This window comes from Alligator sinensis, unplaced genomic scaffold (genome assembly GCF_000455745.1).
Source record: "Alligator sinensis unplaced genomic scaffold, ASM45574v1 scaffold313_1, whole genome shotgun sequence".
Classification (NCBI taxonomy): domain Eukaryota; kingdom Metazoa; phylum Chordata; order Crocodylia; family Alligatoridae; genus Alligator; species Alligator sinensis.
The window spans coordinates 2,756,492-2,770,697 of NW_005841939.1; the positions used below are offsets into that span (position 1 = coordinate 2,756,492).

At 43.4% G+C, this 14,206-nt stretch overlaps 1 protein-coding gene across 4 annotated transcripts in view; it reads left to right on the forward strand.

Annotated features, from left to right (window-relative positions):
• CRYBG1 (crystallin beta-gamma domain containing 1) overlaps positions 1 to 14,206 on the forward strand; it is a 99,333-nt gene that overhangs the window by 47,926 nt on the left and 37,201 nt on the right. For all 4 annotated transcript variants that reach the window (XM_006019811.3, XM_006019810.2, XM_006019813.3 and 1 more), the window contains exons 5-8: positions 3,089 to 3,136; positions 3,275 to 3,393; positions 6,401 to 6,560; positions 7,550 to 7,689. In XM_006019811.3, the coding sequence (XP_006019873.1) occupies positions 3,089 to 3,136; positions 3,275 to 3,393; positions 6,401 to 6,560; positions 7,550 to 7,689 (467 nt within the window). The remainder of the gene's footprint in view (positions 1 to 3,088; positions 3,137 to 3,274; positions 3,394 to 6,400; positions 6,561 to 7,549; positions 7,690 to 14,206) is intronic.

Consider the following 14,206-nt stretch of genomic DNA (forward strand, 5'->3'; position numbering starts at 1 on the left):
AGATCTTGGTTCTCAAAGTGTTATTCACCATTACACAATAGACAAAATATATTCAGTAGGTGGTGGAACAGGGGAAAGTAGTTCCTCTTCTCCTCAGTGGGGTCTGCAGGATTGAAAAGAAAAGGAAGTCAGGAAGCATTTCTTCAAACTGAATAGTTATCTGATGTCCCTGGCATAGATCTTTCCTGTCTTCCCCTCAAGGAAGGAGGCAACACTGTCTTCCACTCTTAAAGCTGTTTTTCCCCCCCATTTGAGTCCAGACTTATTTCAAAATGTAAGAATCAAATTAAATTAAGCAAAAGGTCAGATTTACCTTGGCAGATGGAAAGGCATTCTTCCTTTGAATGTTTCTGCTGTGGCAGTTTAAGAAGATGTTTGTGAAACTTAGATATTAAAGATGTTTCATTGGTTACTGTCCCTTCCCCAGTTGTGCTCCTGGCTTGAGTTCAAATGAACATTTTGACAAGTTGAGGACCCTGATTTGTCTGTAAACAGATCCTTCTATACTCCTGAAACTTACTCCCATGTGGGATCTACTTGGATTCCATATGCATGTACCCCTTTCCAAGACTGGGCCTTTTACTTGAACAAAGAACTCTCTGTAATACAGAGGAACCTAAAATTGTTGTGTGTACATGGGCCCCTCTACATGTGCAGGTAAACGTGCAATGGGATGTAACATGCGATGCACACAATCACACCTTCTGTCATGCCACATGCAAATGTCAGGAGGTGTGATGGTGGGATCATGCATTAGATCCCGTCATGCCTTATCACTGGTGCAGGGGGAGCCCAGGATAGAGTTCTGGCTTCTGTGGCTGCAAGCCCCGCAGTTGACTGGGCTTGGCAAGACTCACAGTTGGCTGCAGGAAGAATGCCCCCACGGTGAGCCTCATGAAGTGCAGGGCTCTCAGTGGCAGGAGCGTTCCCTGTACTGCCCCCATGCAAACACTGCAGCTCATGTGTGCTGTGGGGCTCTCTGTGGGGGCAGCAGGGTGAACGCTGCCACAGCTGTGAACCTTGCAAGCTGCAGAGCTTGCAGCAGGAGCTGCTGTTGCTGCAAGACCCACACCTCATTAGGCTTGAAGCAGCAGCAGTGTTCTCTCCACTGCCACCACTGTGAGCCCCGCAGTGACATGGACCGGGGTGTCCACAGTGGAGGCAGTGTCGGGGAATGCTGCTGCCACTGAGCCCCACACCTCATGGGGCTTACAGCAGGGATGGTGACCTCTGCTGCTCCTGCTGTGATCTCGCAGCTGACAGCGTTGCCCCCACTATGATCCTTGTCAGCTGCAGGGCTGACAGTGGGTGGTGCACCTCTGTGGCTGGCAACCCCTCAACTGATGGGGCTTCCAGCCACAAGGGAGTATTGGCCACGCATTCAATTAATGCCGTGATTAGTACAAGCTACAAAGTTGTTATATGTTTTTTGTGGAATAACTTTATAGGTTGTTGCTTGTTTTATGTGACATTAATTGCTTGAATGTGCAGCTGGGTTACAAGTTAAGGCATGATTAACTGGTTATAGAGGCCCCCTCTATATGTTACACTTAAGATGAAGAACTATTTTATATACTCTAGTGACTAAGCTGATTGTGACACTCAAAGTAATAAGCAGCAGGAAGAAAAAAATAAAGTCAGGGCAGCAAAAAAATAAATGACCATGACACCATTTTTAAAATGGGGCAAGTACTAACTGGAATTTAATCAGAAGCTATAAAACCAGTAGTGACTGCGTCAGCGCATCTTGATAATGCCTACAAAACACTAATGCTGGTTAGGCTGCTCATGTTGTGAAATCAGTGCCTATCATTCCGACTAATACTGCCAAGTTATTTTCTTTTATTCTGCCTGTACCTATCTGTAGTTTCTTTTCGTATATTTAGATTATAAGACGTTTGGAACAGGAACTTTTTGTTCTGTGTATATGTACGGCACATAGATTAATGGGGTCGAGGCTCAGGACAAGAGCTCCTAAATTCTCTAATACAAATAAATCATTAAAATGCTAATTTTTTTTCCAGGAACCAGAGATGTGGGGTTTTGAAAATTTTCCATTTTTGAAAATTTTCCAGTGCTTTTATTTTTCTGTGGGAACACAGTCCACAACTACAACTATATGGCATATTTTGTATCATTTAATTTAAACTAAGTTTTAAGCTGTTGCTTTTAATTTTGCACATTTGAGCATTTTATGTTGGCTGTTACTATTGGTATATTTTTAATGAGCCCCCTCTGCTATCCTAGTAATTCTTTTAATGAACATTTTCTTACTGGTAGTTTGATTATCTGAAATGTATATTTGATATGCTGCTCTTTCCAATATTTGTACATGGGTTTTTTTTAAATTCGTTTTGAATTATTTTTATATTTTCACATACTGACCATTTACTTAACATTTTGGGCACTTTTACACATGCTCTGGCAGTGTGGGGGAGGCACTTTAATTAGAGCAGCTCTGATAGATGCTTTAATACTCCGCAGTGTCTCATGTATCAGTGTCGCCCTGGTTTAAAATAGTGGCAGGGGCACATGAGCTAAAGCTCGTCCAATGAGCTTTAGTTAAAGCACTGCCATCGCCATTTTGAAGTGTGGGGATGCTGATTCACGAGACGCAGAGGCTAGCTGGAGTGTAGTAATTACCATGCTCCAGCAGACTCTATTAATCAAGTATGCTCTGACACACTGTAATTACAGTATATCAGAGCAGCCTCCATGCTCGTGTACAGGTACCCTAAGATTTTAGAGCACATACCTTTTAAATGCAAAACCTCTCCAGTTTTTTCAAAATGACCCTCAGATACCTGTAACTTTTGGAAAATCTAGGAAGCTGGCCAGCAAAAATTTTAGAAGGTACCAGGCCTGCCCGAGTCTTTCCAGCTTTAATGAGGCCAGAATTGAATTAGTGTGTGTGACAAGACAGTTGTCACCATAAGAAAAACTTGAATTGGAACAAAGTGTACTCAACATCAGTCTACAGAAAAAGAAATGAGAAATGTAATCAAACGTATTATTTTTTAGATTAAAAACTATACTTTCTATTGAATATATTAATATTTGTGTTTCTTTCCTCTCCTCTGCCTATCAGGCTTTTTCAGCAAATGGCCAAAATAAAATCAATCCCAGACCCGGCAAGGTAAGGTTAATATTTCCACTTCTGGTTCTATGTCTTTTTAGTTTTATTTAACAGACTACTGTTTCCTGTTATATTAGAAACAGTGAAATGTAATGTTCTCTTTTATGTTGTTTTTTTTTTTTAATTTTTTAAATACAGATGGTGATATGCAGTGAACCAAATGTTCAAGAGAATAATATTGAAGTTTTTTATGATATTTTGGATTGCAGTTCTTGGGTGCTGTCACCAGTGATTTCTGTTAAAGTTATCCGAGGATGGTAAGAGCGGGGATTTTTCTTCACATTATGGTGCCCTTCCTTAGTGCGGCTAGGAATCAATGGGACAGGTCCAGTCTGTAATTAATTTGTATATCTGCTCTGCAGACTGCAGCGTAGGGCAGAGATATCCAAACAAGTTCAGGAATCAATCTTATCGCTGCAGAATGGAACTCTACATAAGCTAACTTACCCTGTTTAAGAAGCTGAGTAGACTAGCTGAAATGAACGTTAAGTGGAACGAGTGTTAAGCAAAACCAGAAGTTTTTGACAACCCAAAATGGTGGCCCTGAGTGGTATAATGAAACTCACTGAACGCTAAGTGGAATCGAGTATCAATTTAAAATGAGCGTTATAGCAAAACAGTGCTAAGCAAAATAGTGTTAAGCTGGGGTTGCCTGTAAAATGTGTTGTGCTAACTTGGTTGTGTCTACACTTTGCCACAGCCTGCAACATGGAAATCCCCTCAAGTGCAACTTTGTTTTTACTCGTTCTATCTGACCAGGCTGTGATGGTCCATTTTTAACCGGGCCAATGGCACTTTATCATTAGATCCACCCATGATTGGCTTCTAATCTCATTTTGCATCATAAATTGCATGTATGGGTTTCTCTTTATAAATCTTTGTGCCCTTCAAAGGCCAAATAATGGGTGAAAGTTTAAAACTCAAGTATGTTTTAAAGGTTTTCAAATTTCAAACCACTGACAGCCAAGATTCAGGGTTTTTTCCATTAACTAGATCAATATTGGTGGTATTTTTGAAGTAATGAATATGAACTTTTCAGATTCTTTTTTGCCAATACCTGTAGTACTAGTCACTGCTTTATTTGCCTGAAAAATGATCCATGTGTTGGATTAAATACCTTGTATGAAAACTTCAGAATTTTTTAGAGTCCAGTCCTGCTTTTTTCATTTGAAATGCATTGTAATATTCTATTTCATATAACAAATGCAGAAGTAATCTCATTGTTCACCCTCAACTACAGTGATATTTGATACTGACTTGATGTCCTAGGGAAAATCTAAACAATTTTTTGGATTATTTTTACCAACTACTTCTATAATGATCATTTTGTAATAAATTCAGGGTATGAACATTCTCTGTGGCCACAGATGGTCAAAGATGCTTAGCCTTGTCCTCACACTTTATAATAAACCTTGTGTTTCTGAGTGGCTCATATCTCATCTCCTTTTGCTTCAACATATTTTATCATCAAATTGATTTTTCATAAGCAGTTTTGGAATTGGAACGCTCATTTTGATAGAGGTTCATTAGAACTCCAGTGTTCAATGTAGGGTTTTGTGCTAATACAAAGTATTCTTACTGTCCAGTATTTTCAGATGAAATCGGAATTCCAACACTACATTTTGATTTTAAAGAAATCATACCCTCAATCTTAAAATATATCAGAGTAACATATGACAATATATACATCAGCAGTGTTTGACTTATTTCCTTCAGTATTTCAGTTACACTGGGATAGAATTTCAGAATTAATTCCATTCTTTTATTAACTCTTTCTCCTGTTCTGTCTTGGTTTTGTGTGTATGCTTGTTTAAATTTAGAAACATTTTTAATTCATATGCCTCAACTTTGCCTGGACATTATAGACTGATTATAAATATTAGCATTTTAAGTGTGTGTTTTTTTCAAATTTTCATTTAAAAATAAATCCTATGAGAATATATTTTTACCTTATGGCTTAGGATAACCTATACCAGGGTGGGCAATTATTTCAGGCGGAGGACCGCTTACCCAGTTTTGGCAAGCTGTCAAGGGCCACATAGGTAGCTCCACCCCTTGACAGGTGCCCCACCCCCTGGTCACCATCTTGGGACCAGTGTCTAAGGGCCATCACTGGTGGGGCCCAGAGTGGAGCACAGGCTGGCAGGGGTCTGTGGAGCCGGGATGGCCTGCACCAGCAGGGAGAGGGGGGAGCTGGCCTGGCTCCATAGAGCCCCTGCCAGCCAGGACCCTCGCTCCTGCCACCCTGCTCTGGGCCCTGCCGGCACTGGCCCTGAGACACTGGTGCGGGACCCATGCTCCTGCTGGCTCCTGCAAACTGCTCAGTCCCAGTGCCCCCCCAGCCCCACGGAAGTGGGGGGCAGCGTGCAGCCCTGACCCCCTGCTCGCTGGCAGGGAAGGAGCTAGTGCTGAACAGCGAAAAAGCGGCCCCTCCTCCGCCCCGTGGCCAGCACTCCCTGCTGCAGCTGCTCACAGCCCACACAGGCAACCCCACACAGGCTGCGAGTGGCTGCAGCATGGGGCGCCAGCCACAGGGTGGGGGAGGGGCCACTTTTCTCTGCACTCAGCTTTTCGCTGACCCACTTTTCCCCGGGCTCCTTCCCTGCCCAGGGTCCTCCCCTGCTCTTCTTTCTCCCCCTCCCCCCTCCCAAAAGGTTCTGGCACCAGTGCAGCTGGGGAGCCACATGGTCCCAGACCAGAAGGCCAGGTGGGCCCTGCTGTTCTAGGAGCCCACCAGGGCTTTCCCTGGGTCCTACTGGCCCTGACTCCTGTCATTTTTTACAGGAACCAAGAGCAAATAAATATTAATTTCCTAAATTTTGTAGGGGCCTCGCTGGCTGGATAAAAGGGGCCTTGTGGGCCGGATCCAGCCTGCGGGCTGTATTTTGCTCACCCCGGGCCTGTACCATAGTTTGGGATAAGTGAAATTGTAATGAGAAGCTGTTTATAGTATTGTGGAGGTAGGGGAGCATAAGGTTTCTATCCCTTCTATTTCTAAAATAAGATGGCTTATCAGAAGTTTTTAAGTTCAGAATTGGTAGAAAGTGTGTGTGTGTGGTGGCTACTTCTGTTAATTAATCATGTGCATAGATTTTTTCAGGTCAGATGAGGCCATGGTGATCTTGTCTAAACTTTGGCATATCATATTTATTTGCAGATATGTGCGGCTTAGTTGGTTGAAGTACACCATATGTTTTAGAAAGTTATGGTTGGTTAAAATGTCATCAATAAATTCCTGAAGGGAAAATCTCTCTTCTTCTTCAGCTGGATTCTCTATGAAAAACCAAATTTTGAAGGAGCCTCTATTCCTCTGGAGGAAGGAGAATTGGAACTCACTAATATATGGGATGAAAATACCTCAGAAGAAGAGGAATGCAAATCTGCTAAACCTGCAGTGATTGGTTCCATAAAACATGTAGTAAAGGCAAGTAATGAAATGTATTTTACGTAGGCTCCAGAATTGTTTCCTTTATTGGCACAAATAATTTTAATGTTGAGAAACTGATGTAGTAATAAACCTACCATGTCTTGAGATTTTTAAACTTACTGGTTGATTCTGTTGTTTTATTGTAGCAGCTCTGGTAATACCTATTACAGGGCTAAGAGAGGAAGGACACCTACTCCCTGATATTTGTCATGACTTGAGCTCTCAAAGCATAGTAGAAACATGACATGCTATGTACGCCTTGTTGATGATTTTATCTTTTAATCTGCATTTTGTATTTTTACATTCTATAAAAGCATTTGTCTTCATTACTACAATTGGCTTATTTTTATTTGGTCTTTCCTATTCTCACATAGGTCTTTTAAAGAAGTTAATCGAATCAAATTTTCAAAAATGCATATGCATTTTTGTGTGTGTCCAATTTATACACACACAGACTTCAGTGCGCACTGAAAGACTCTGATCTACAAGTCGTCTGTATGAATATGTAGATTGAGGGTTTCATGCACACGATGGAGTACCTTATTGCATGTCTTTTCAGTCTATCATTAACACGTTAGCTTTCAAGTTTACCCAAATAAATATGAAGCAGGAGAAGATTTGACAAGGAGAAGGAGGCACTTTTTTCTTTGTGAATAGAGTTTCTAAGAGTTGCCTATTCAGTGTTATGCTAGGATTTAATTAGAAAGAAAAGACATTGGAAACACAGAAAGAGATGCGTGTCTCCATAAAACTTCAAAGGTGATTTAAAATACACTGAGAAACACAGTGGAAGTTGGGCCACCAGCTTGGCCACATTCAGTTACGGGCCTCCATATAGCTGTAACTGAGACAGAAAGAGGATAAATGGTGGATAATCTGTGGTTATGTTGAAAACTGATTTACCGATTAGCTCCTTAAATTATGTAAGAACTTACAGCAGCAGTAAAGTGGTGGTATCATTTTTATAAAATCATTTTTTTTTTCAGGATTACAGGGTTTGCAGAATTGATTTATATACAGAACCAGAAGGGTCAGGTATTGTAACTTCATTTTTTGATGACACTGAGGAAATGGGCATATTTGGCAAAACACAGAAGACTTGTTCTATCAAAGTACTTTGGGGCGTGTAAGTACATAGTTTTATGTAACTTTACTAGTATGAAAGGAATTTGTCCTAAAACTGCTGGTTATAGCTACCAGACATGCAAATACATGTGTCTTTATAGGTAATAATTTAATTCTAGTCACATGCTGCCTGATCACTCACTGAAAGGTCATATGAAAGGGTATACTAAATGTGAGTATTAAACAATGAAAATAGTATATGTACTCTATTTAATATATTCTTGACTTGGTATTAACTACTGAAGTATTGACATTATCTGTTGCACTGAAGTCAATGTCAGAGTATTGTTCTAACACATGAATTTATGTCCTGTGAGTGAGTAAATTGAATTACTTCATCTCTTAGTTTTAAATGACTGAACACAATACATGTAGCCTTTACAAGGAGATGTAAATCTAAAATAGGTTGGCATTGTGTGCGACTGGTGGCGGATATAATGGGAGAGTGATTTTTTTTTTGGCTGGCTATTGTGGTCCCTCCAAGCAGTCAGCTTGGAGACAGGATCCTAACGGCGCATCTAAATTATTAGGTAGTAATAGAGAAACTACAAAGTTGTTCCCCCAAAATGAGTATTCCAGATAAGTAGAAAACCAGGCAAAGGAATACCACGTAATGAAGCAAGACCAGACTGGTAATGAGAAAATCTGGTAGTATAAAATAATCTTGGTCAAGTTATTGTGAACTTGATTCAGTTTGAATTAAATAGGAGGATCAGCAAAACTAGGTCTGTAGGTTTTTATGAATTCAAGAGGGTGGATTTTGATAAACTTTGGGCGCCAGCTAGTAAAGTCAACTAGACAGTGGAGCTTAGGGACTTGAATGTGGAAGAGGCGTGGAATTTCTTCAAGTCAAAAGTGCACGATCATCAGGAATTTGTATCCTAAGCAGAGAGGAAAAACAAGTAGACTAGGGGCTGGAAATGTAACTGGATGAATAAACACCTCAAGCAAGAAATTAGGAATAAGTAGGGTGCCCACAGGGAATAAAAACAAAAAAAAGGAATGAGCAGTAAAGAAAGCTGTATCTTTTTGAGATCAAGAATATAGAGGCAAAAGAAGTGTTCATGCTACTGTGCAAGGTCCTGGTGCAACCTGTATACAATTGTGGTTACCCATGTTCAAGAAAGACCAACTTAATCTGGAGCAGATGCAGATAATGACTTCTAGGATGGGAAATGGAAAACCTATCATATGAGAAGAAACTTAAAAAAAATTGATTTCTTTCTGACAGGGCGCATCTACACAAGATGTTTTACGCATGATTAGAGCAAATTACTGCGGAGTAAGCATCACCATTTACACGTGCAGATGCTTGCTGATCAGTAATTTGCTCTAATCATGAGTAAATTTGCTACCTGTAAATACAAGTAGCAAATTTACTCGCAAGTAATTACTGTGCAGAGTGGCATGTGTAGATCACAAATTTGCTCCCTGTTAGCCAGGCAGCAGGGTGTGGGAGACTACTCCCTGCCCCTGGGAGCTGCCTGTTGCCAGGGTGGGCACTGCCACCATACTCCAGGAGGGGAAAATGTCCCCCTGCCATGGTAGCGGGGAGCTCCCAGTCCCCGCTCTGCAATCACAAAGCAGGGGCTGGGGAGAGTTCCTTGGCCAGCCTGGAGCTGGCTGAGGCCTGTCTCTGACAAGGACAGTTCCTTAGCCAGCCCTAGGCTGTCCCATTTTGGACATCTGGACTGTACATGCAGACTTCTCCATGCAGCCTGGGGCTGGCTGGGAACTGTCCTGGTCACCCTATGACTTGATCGGGCAATCGAGGCACCAGGCTTAGAAAGTCCCCTGCCCTGATTTGGAGCTGTGAAGTTCCCAGTCTTCCAACAGTAGTAAGCAGAACAAAAAAACCCTATTTTTAAGATGTAGTTTGAATGGGATTGCCTGATATGGTGCATGCGACTGCAGGAGGCTGAAGTGGATGCAAGATGTCACTTTCAGTCTCACATTTATAAATCATATGGGACAAGAAAAAGAGTTGTGGTAGGTGAGGGAGGTAGTCAACTCAGTTTGTTATTTAAAGGGCAAAACAAAGCATGTCATTTATTCATGAAGATAAACACTGACTCTCCAGCTGAGCTAAACAGGCTCCCTTGGGAGCAAACTTGGGATAGAATTGGCCCATTGCATCTAGGATGGTAAATGTTATTGGCAATATTTTTAAAATATCACCAAAAACGCACCATCTGTAGATGGCGTAACCTGCCACCTACTTCTAAAATGATTTGTTTTAAAGTAAATCTTTTTTTACCTGTGTAGAAAATGTCCAGAATAATTCCTACCATGTTAATAGCTAGGGCTGTGCGAAGGTTTGGTAGCCAGTTTGATTCAGAGGAGATTCAGCGGCCAAATCTCCGAATCCAAATCGAATCGGGAGACCCAGTAAAAGGTCCAAATTGAATTAGAAGCCTCTGAATTGATTCAGAAAGATTTGGAGATTCGGAATGCTTGCAGGAAATAGAAACTGAGAAGAGGGAGGGGGATGGATGGACAAGGCTGAGAGGGGTGGAAAGACTGCTCTGATATTGACATCTGTAGCTGGCCAGTGACTGATGTTTCTCTGAGTTCCCTTCCAATCACAGTGCTCTGGGGGGGGGCCATAGAAACAACATATCAAGCTGTGTCTGAAGGAATCTGTGCCTTTTGTGATCTGTCTCTCATTTGGAGCAGCAACATCTGAAAGGCTCTGGCTTGCTATCTAGTCTCTTGCTAGCTAGTCTTTCTTCTTGTAAGTTGTATCCAATCCTTTCCTAGTTACCCTTGCCTACAATCCCTATTGTTATCCCTATCCATTCCTTTCAACTTATTCTTCCTCTTTTTTGTTCTTGTTAGTCTGTCTCGATTCTTTCCCTTCATAAAAAGAAATCTGTGTTTTCCCTGACAGTGTGTCATCACTGCACAGGAAAGCACAACATATATTACAGACGCACACACATTTTGCAGCACACCAAACATTATGAAGCATGCTGGAAAGGCAGGTGCCAGGTGCTGGAAAGGCAGGGGGCAGAGGGAGAGCTACAAGTTCCCCCACCCCAAACATAGATGCACCCTCTTTCCTGGCAGCAGTGAGTCTTTTGCTGCTAGTGGGAGCAAGGAGGTGGTAGCAGTGCCCACACCTGCACTACCACCACTAACCAGCAGCAGCATGACGTTCTCCACCCCAATTTCAGTTCCCAGCGTGAGCCTTCCAGTGCCAGAGGAGGAGCTGAATCTGGAAGCGGAGGAGTTGAGGGCCATAGCAAAAGAAATTCTGGGGAAGGAAGAGGAATCTGAGTTTATGCTTACACCCCTCAAAGTTCCCCTGTAGGTAGGTCTCCTTCTCTGGAAGGCACTTCGGAGAAGGTTATGGGGGCAGGTGGCTCATTTTCTCCTGTTGTTGTGCCTCTGCCTGGTGAGTAGAGGGATAAGGCAGGATCCCCACCCTCAACCCAGAAGTGAGGGTGTAGTGTAGTGTGAGATCATTCTGAGGTGGCAGATGATCCCAGGTATTCTGCCTGCCAGCACTGTCGGAGGCAGATCAGTTGGGGCAAAGACATGAAACACTTTGCCACCACGGTGATACTGCTGCATCTTGAAAGGCAGCAACTCCTTGTCCTTGTTCCTCCTCAGCCTGGCACCAATGGGAGTGTACCCAAAAAGAAGTCCCCCTCTCATTTCAAAGCCCCTGTCCCCAAGAAGCAGAGGCAGGCCACCCTGGACCAGTGGGGGAAAGGTAGAGACAAAGGGGGGCGCGTTCCAAAGGCGAGTGAAGTCACCCAGATCATTGGGGAGATGCTTGCTCTGGACGGCCAGCCCTTCTTTGTGCATCCAGGGTTCAGGCAGCTCACAGCGCTCATGGCCTCATCATACCAAGTCCCTGCATGCACCACCTTTAACAGGATGGTGGTGCCCTCCCTGTATGAGGTATACAGAGAGTACTTGAAGGAGTAGCTGCAGAAGGCAGGTCCCCAGGCAGCCTTGCACTTCACCTTGGACATCTGGAGCAGCCAGGGTGGAGATCATACCTACCTCTCCCTCACAGAGCACTGGTGCGATCAGTCAGGCCATCAATGGGCTCTCATTCAAGCGGAGGTGATGAATGGGTCCCACATGGCAAGGGAGATCATGTTGGCCGTGAACTGCATGGTGTAGGGGTGGTTTGTGGGGCAGGGCAAGCTCACCCGTGGGTTCATGGTCACCGACAACAGGGCCGATATGGTCAAGGCCATCCATGATGCCAACTTTGTTGGTATCTGTTGTGTGGCACACAAGTTCCACCTCATAGTCAGGGCACCTTGGAGGGGGACAGGGCTTGGAGGGGGACGGCACCGTCACTACCAGCCAACTTATTTCAAAATTCAGGAAGGTGGCTGGCTACTTCCACTGGAGTATCAAGGGGGGCAAGATGCTGCGGGACAAAGGCAGAGCTGAGCATCCCGCAGCACAAAATCATGCAGGATGTGGAGACCCAATGGAACTCCACATACCTGAGGTGTAGGCACTAGTGAAGCAGCTGAAGGAGGGCATCAAAAGTGGCTGGATCTGTTGTGGTCCACTACAGTCCATGTGCTGGCGGGTATGTGTGACCTGAGGGTGAAGCGAAGCATCTGCAGCAACAAAACCCTCGATCACTGGATGGAGGTGCTGGTGAACAGTCAGGGAGACGGAAGGGCACAGGCTGGGGGGCGTGGAAGAGGAGGATCCATTTTCCCATGCCAGCACTCCAGCCATGAGCCAATCTCCTCCACCACAGCTGCTGCCAATGTGGGCCAAGGGCATGGCTTCAATGCTGGGGTCCAGAGGCACCAGACCCCGCCATCGGGTAGGTAGCGCAGAGGCCTCAGTGGCTGCCTATCTCGCCGAGGACGTGGAGCCTCTGCACTGTGACCCCTTGGCCTATTGGGCAACCCACAGCCCGGTGTGGCAGGGGGCGGGCCCACAGCCAGGTGTGGCAGGACCTGGCCACAGTTGCCCAGGAATACCTGTCCTGTCCACTGACCAGTGTTTCAAGCAAGAGGGTGTTCAGCATTGCTGGGGATGTTGTGACACCCCACCGCACATCCTTGGATCCTGGTTTGGTGGAACAGCTGGTGTTCCTGAAGGTGAACCTCCTGCTGCTGGGGTTCCCCAAGCTCCACGTGCAGGTGGAGTGAGTGCCACCCTCCTAACTCCGCACCTATTTGCTTTTTTTATTTGTGTTTAGAACCTTGAGGTCCACTTTCACAGAAACCCCTGCACTACTCTGCCTGACACCTGGCAGGCCTCATTCCCCAACAAGGGGCTACCATCCCTTCTGCATTCAGCCTGCTCTGCCTTAACATGTACAAGTGATATGAGGTTTGCTTTCAACATATTGAGGTGCACTTTCACAGAAACCCCAGCACTTATCTCCTTGTAACTTGGCAGGCTTCATGCCTTCAGAAGGGGCTAGCATTCCTTCTGTTTTCATCTGAATCTGCAAAATAATGACAAAGTTATAGGTATTTTAATGATTCCCCATTATAGTCTATGGCCAAAGCTCCAAATTGGCACCGAATCAAATTGGGATAGTGATTTGAATCACCGAATCAGCCGAATCCAAATCGAATACTTGCTGTTTTGTGCAGGCCTATTAATAGCCAAAAGTTTTAATTTACCCTATGTCCCCCCAATCCAGGCAGGTGCATAGTAAAGGTCAGAATGATAATTTCTAAAGGGTGTGTGATAATGAGGTTAGGTCTGAGTTGTCCTTTTGGTTTACAGCATGTGTTGCAAGTGTTTTCAACTTTGAAAAAGTGAACTGAAATGTTCAGTTAAGAAGATAAAAGATTTAATTTTAAAAGTCAGCTGAGATGTCTAAAAGAAAAAAGTAGACCAGATTGCAGAATGTTAAAATGCTTTCAGTTGTATATAAAAGCATTTTAGTTTGAATATTTTTAATGATTTCATAGCATTGTGAAATAGCCCCTGAATTTCATATCACTTTCCCAGTATTCTTCATGGCTACTGTTAGGAGGTAATTAAAGTGTACAGTGCATTTTAGTTTATCTGAAAACTCTGTAAGCTGGGAGTTTCTCTCTTGTTAAATGTAAACAAGTTTGATGGAAAAGGAGACTCTCGAGGAAGCTTGGGTGGTTTAGCAAGCTCCTCCAAATCTGAACTGAAATGATCTATTCCTCCAAAATGGCATTGAGGAAAGTGTGCAGGTAGAAGAGCTTTCTCTCAGATAAGTTAATGAAGATCCCACAGTACATGTTTCGAGATGTACACATGCTCATCATAGTTTCCTGGCTAAATTCCAGATGGGCATTATTATAACTTCCCTTCTTAAAATTCCTAACATCCCTACCTAATCCTATAGCTCAAGTGTTGTAGAATGTTCCTGTGCAAAGCAAAACAACTGCTACATTTTCCCCAAAGGGTGGGTACGCAACCATTGTAGGATGTTTTGAATGGTAAATGAAATGTGCTGCATATTTTTCAGTTTTTATTTACCTTGATAAAGAAGGTTTTAGGAATATTTTACGAAGTTGTCCTAATTATTGTCTTGCTTG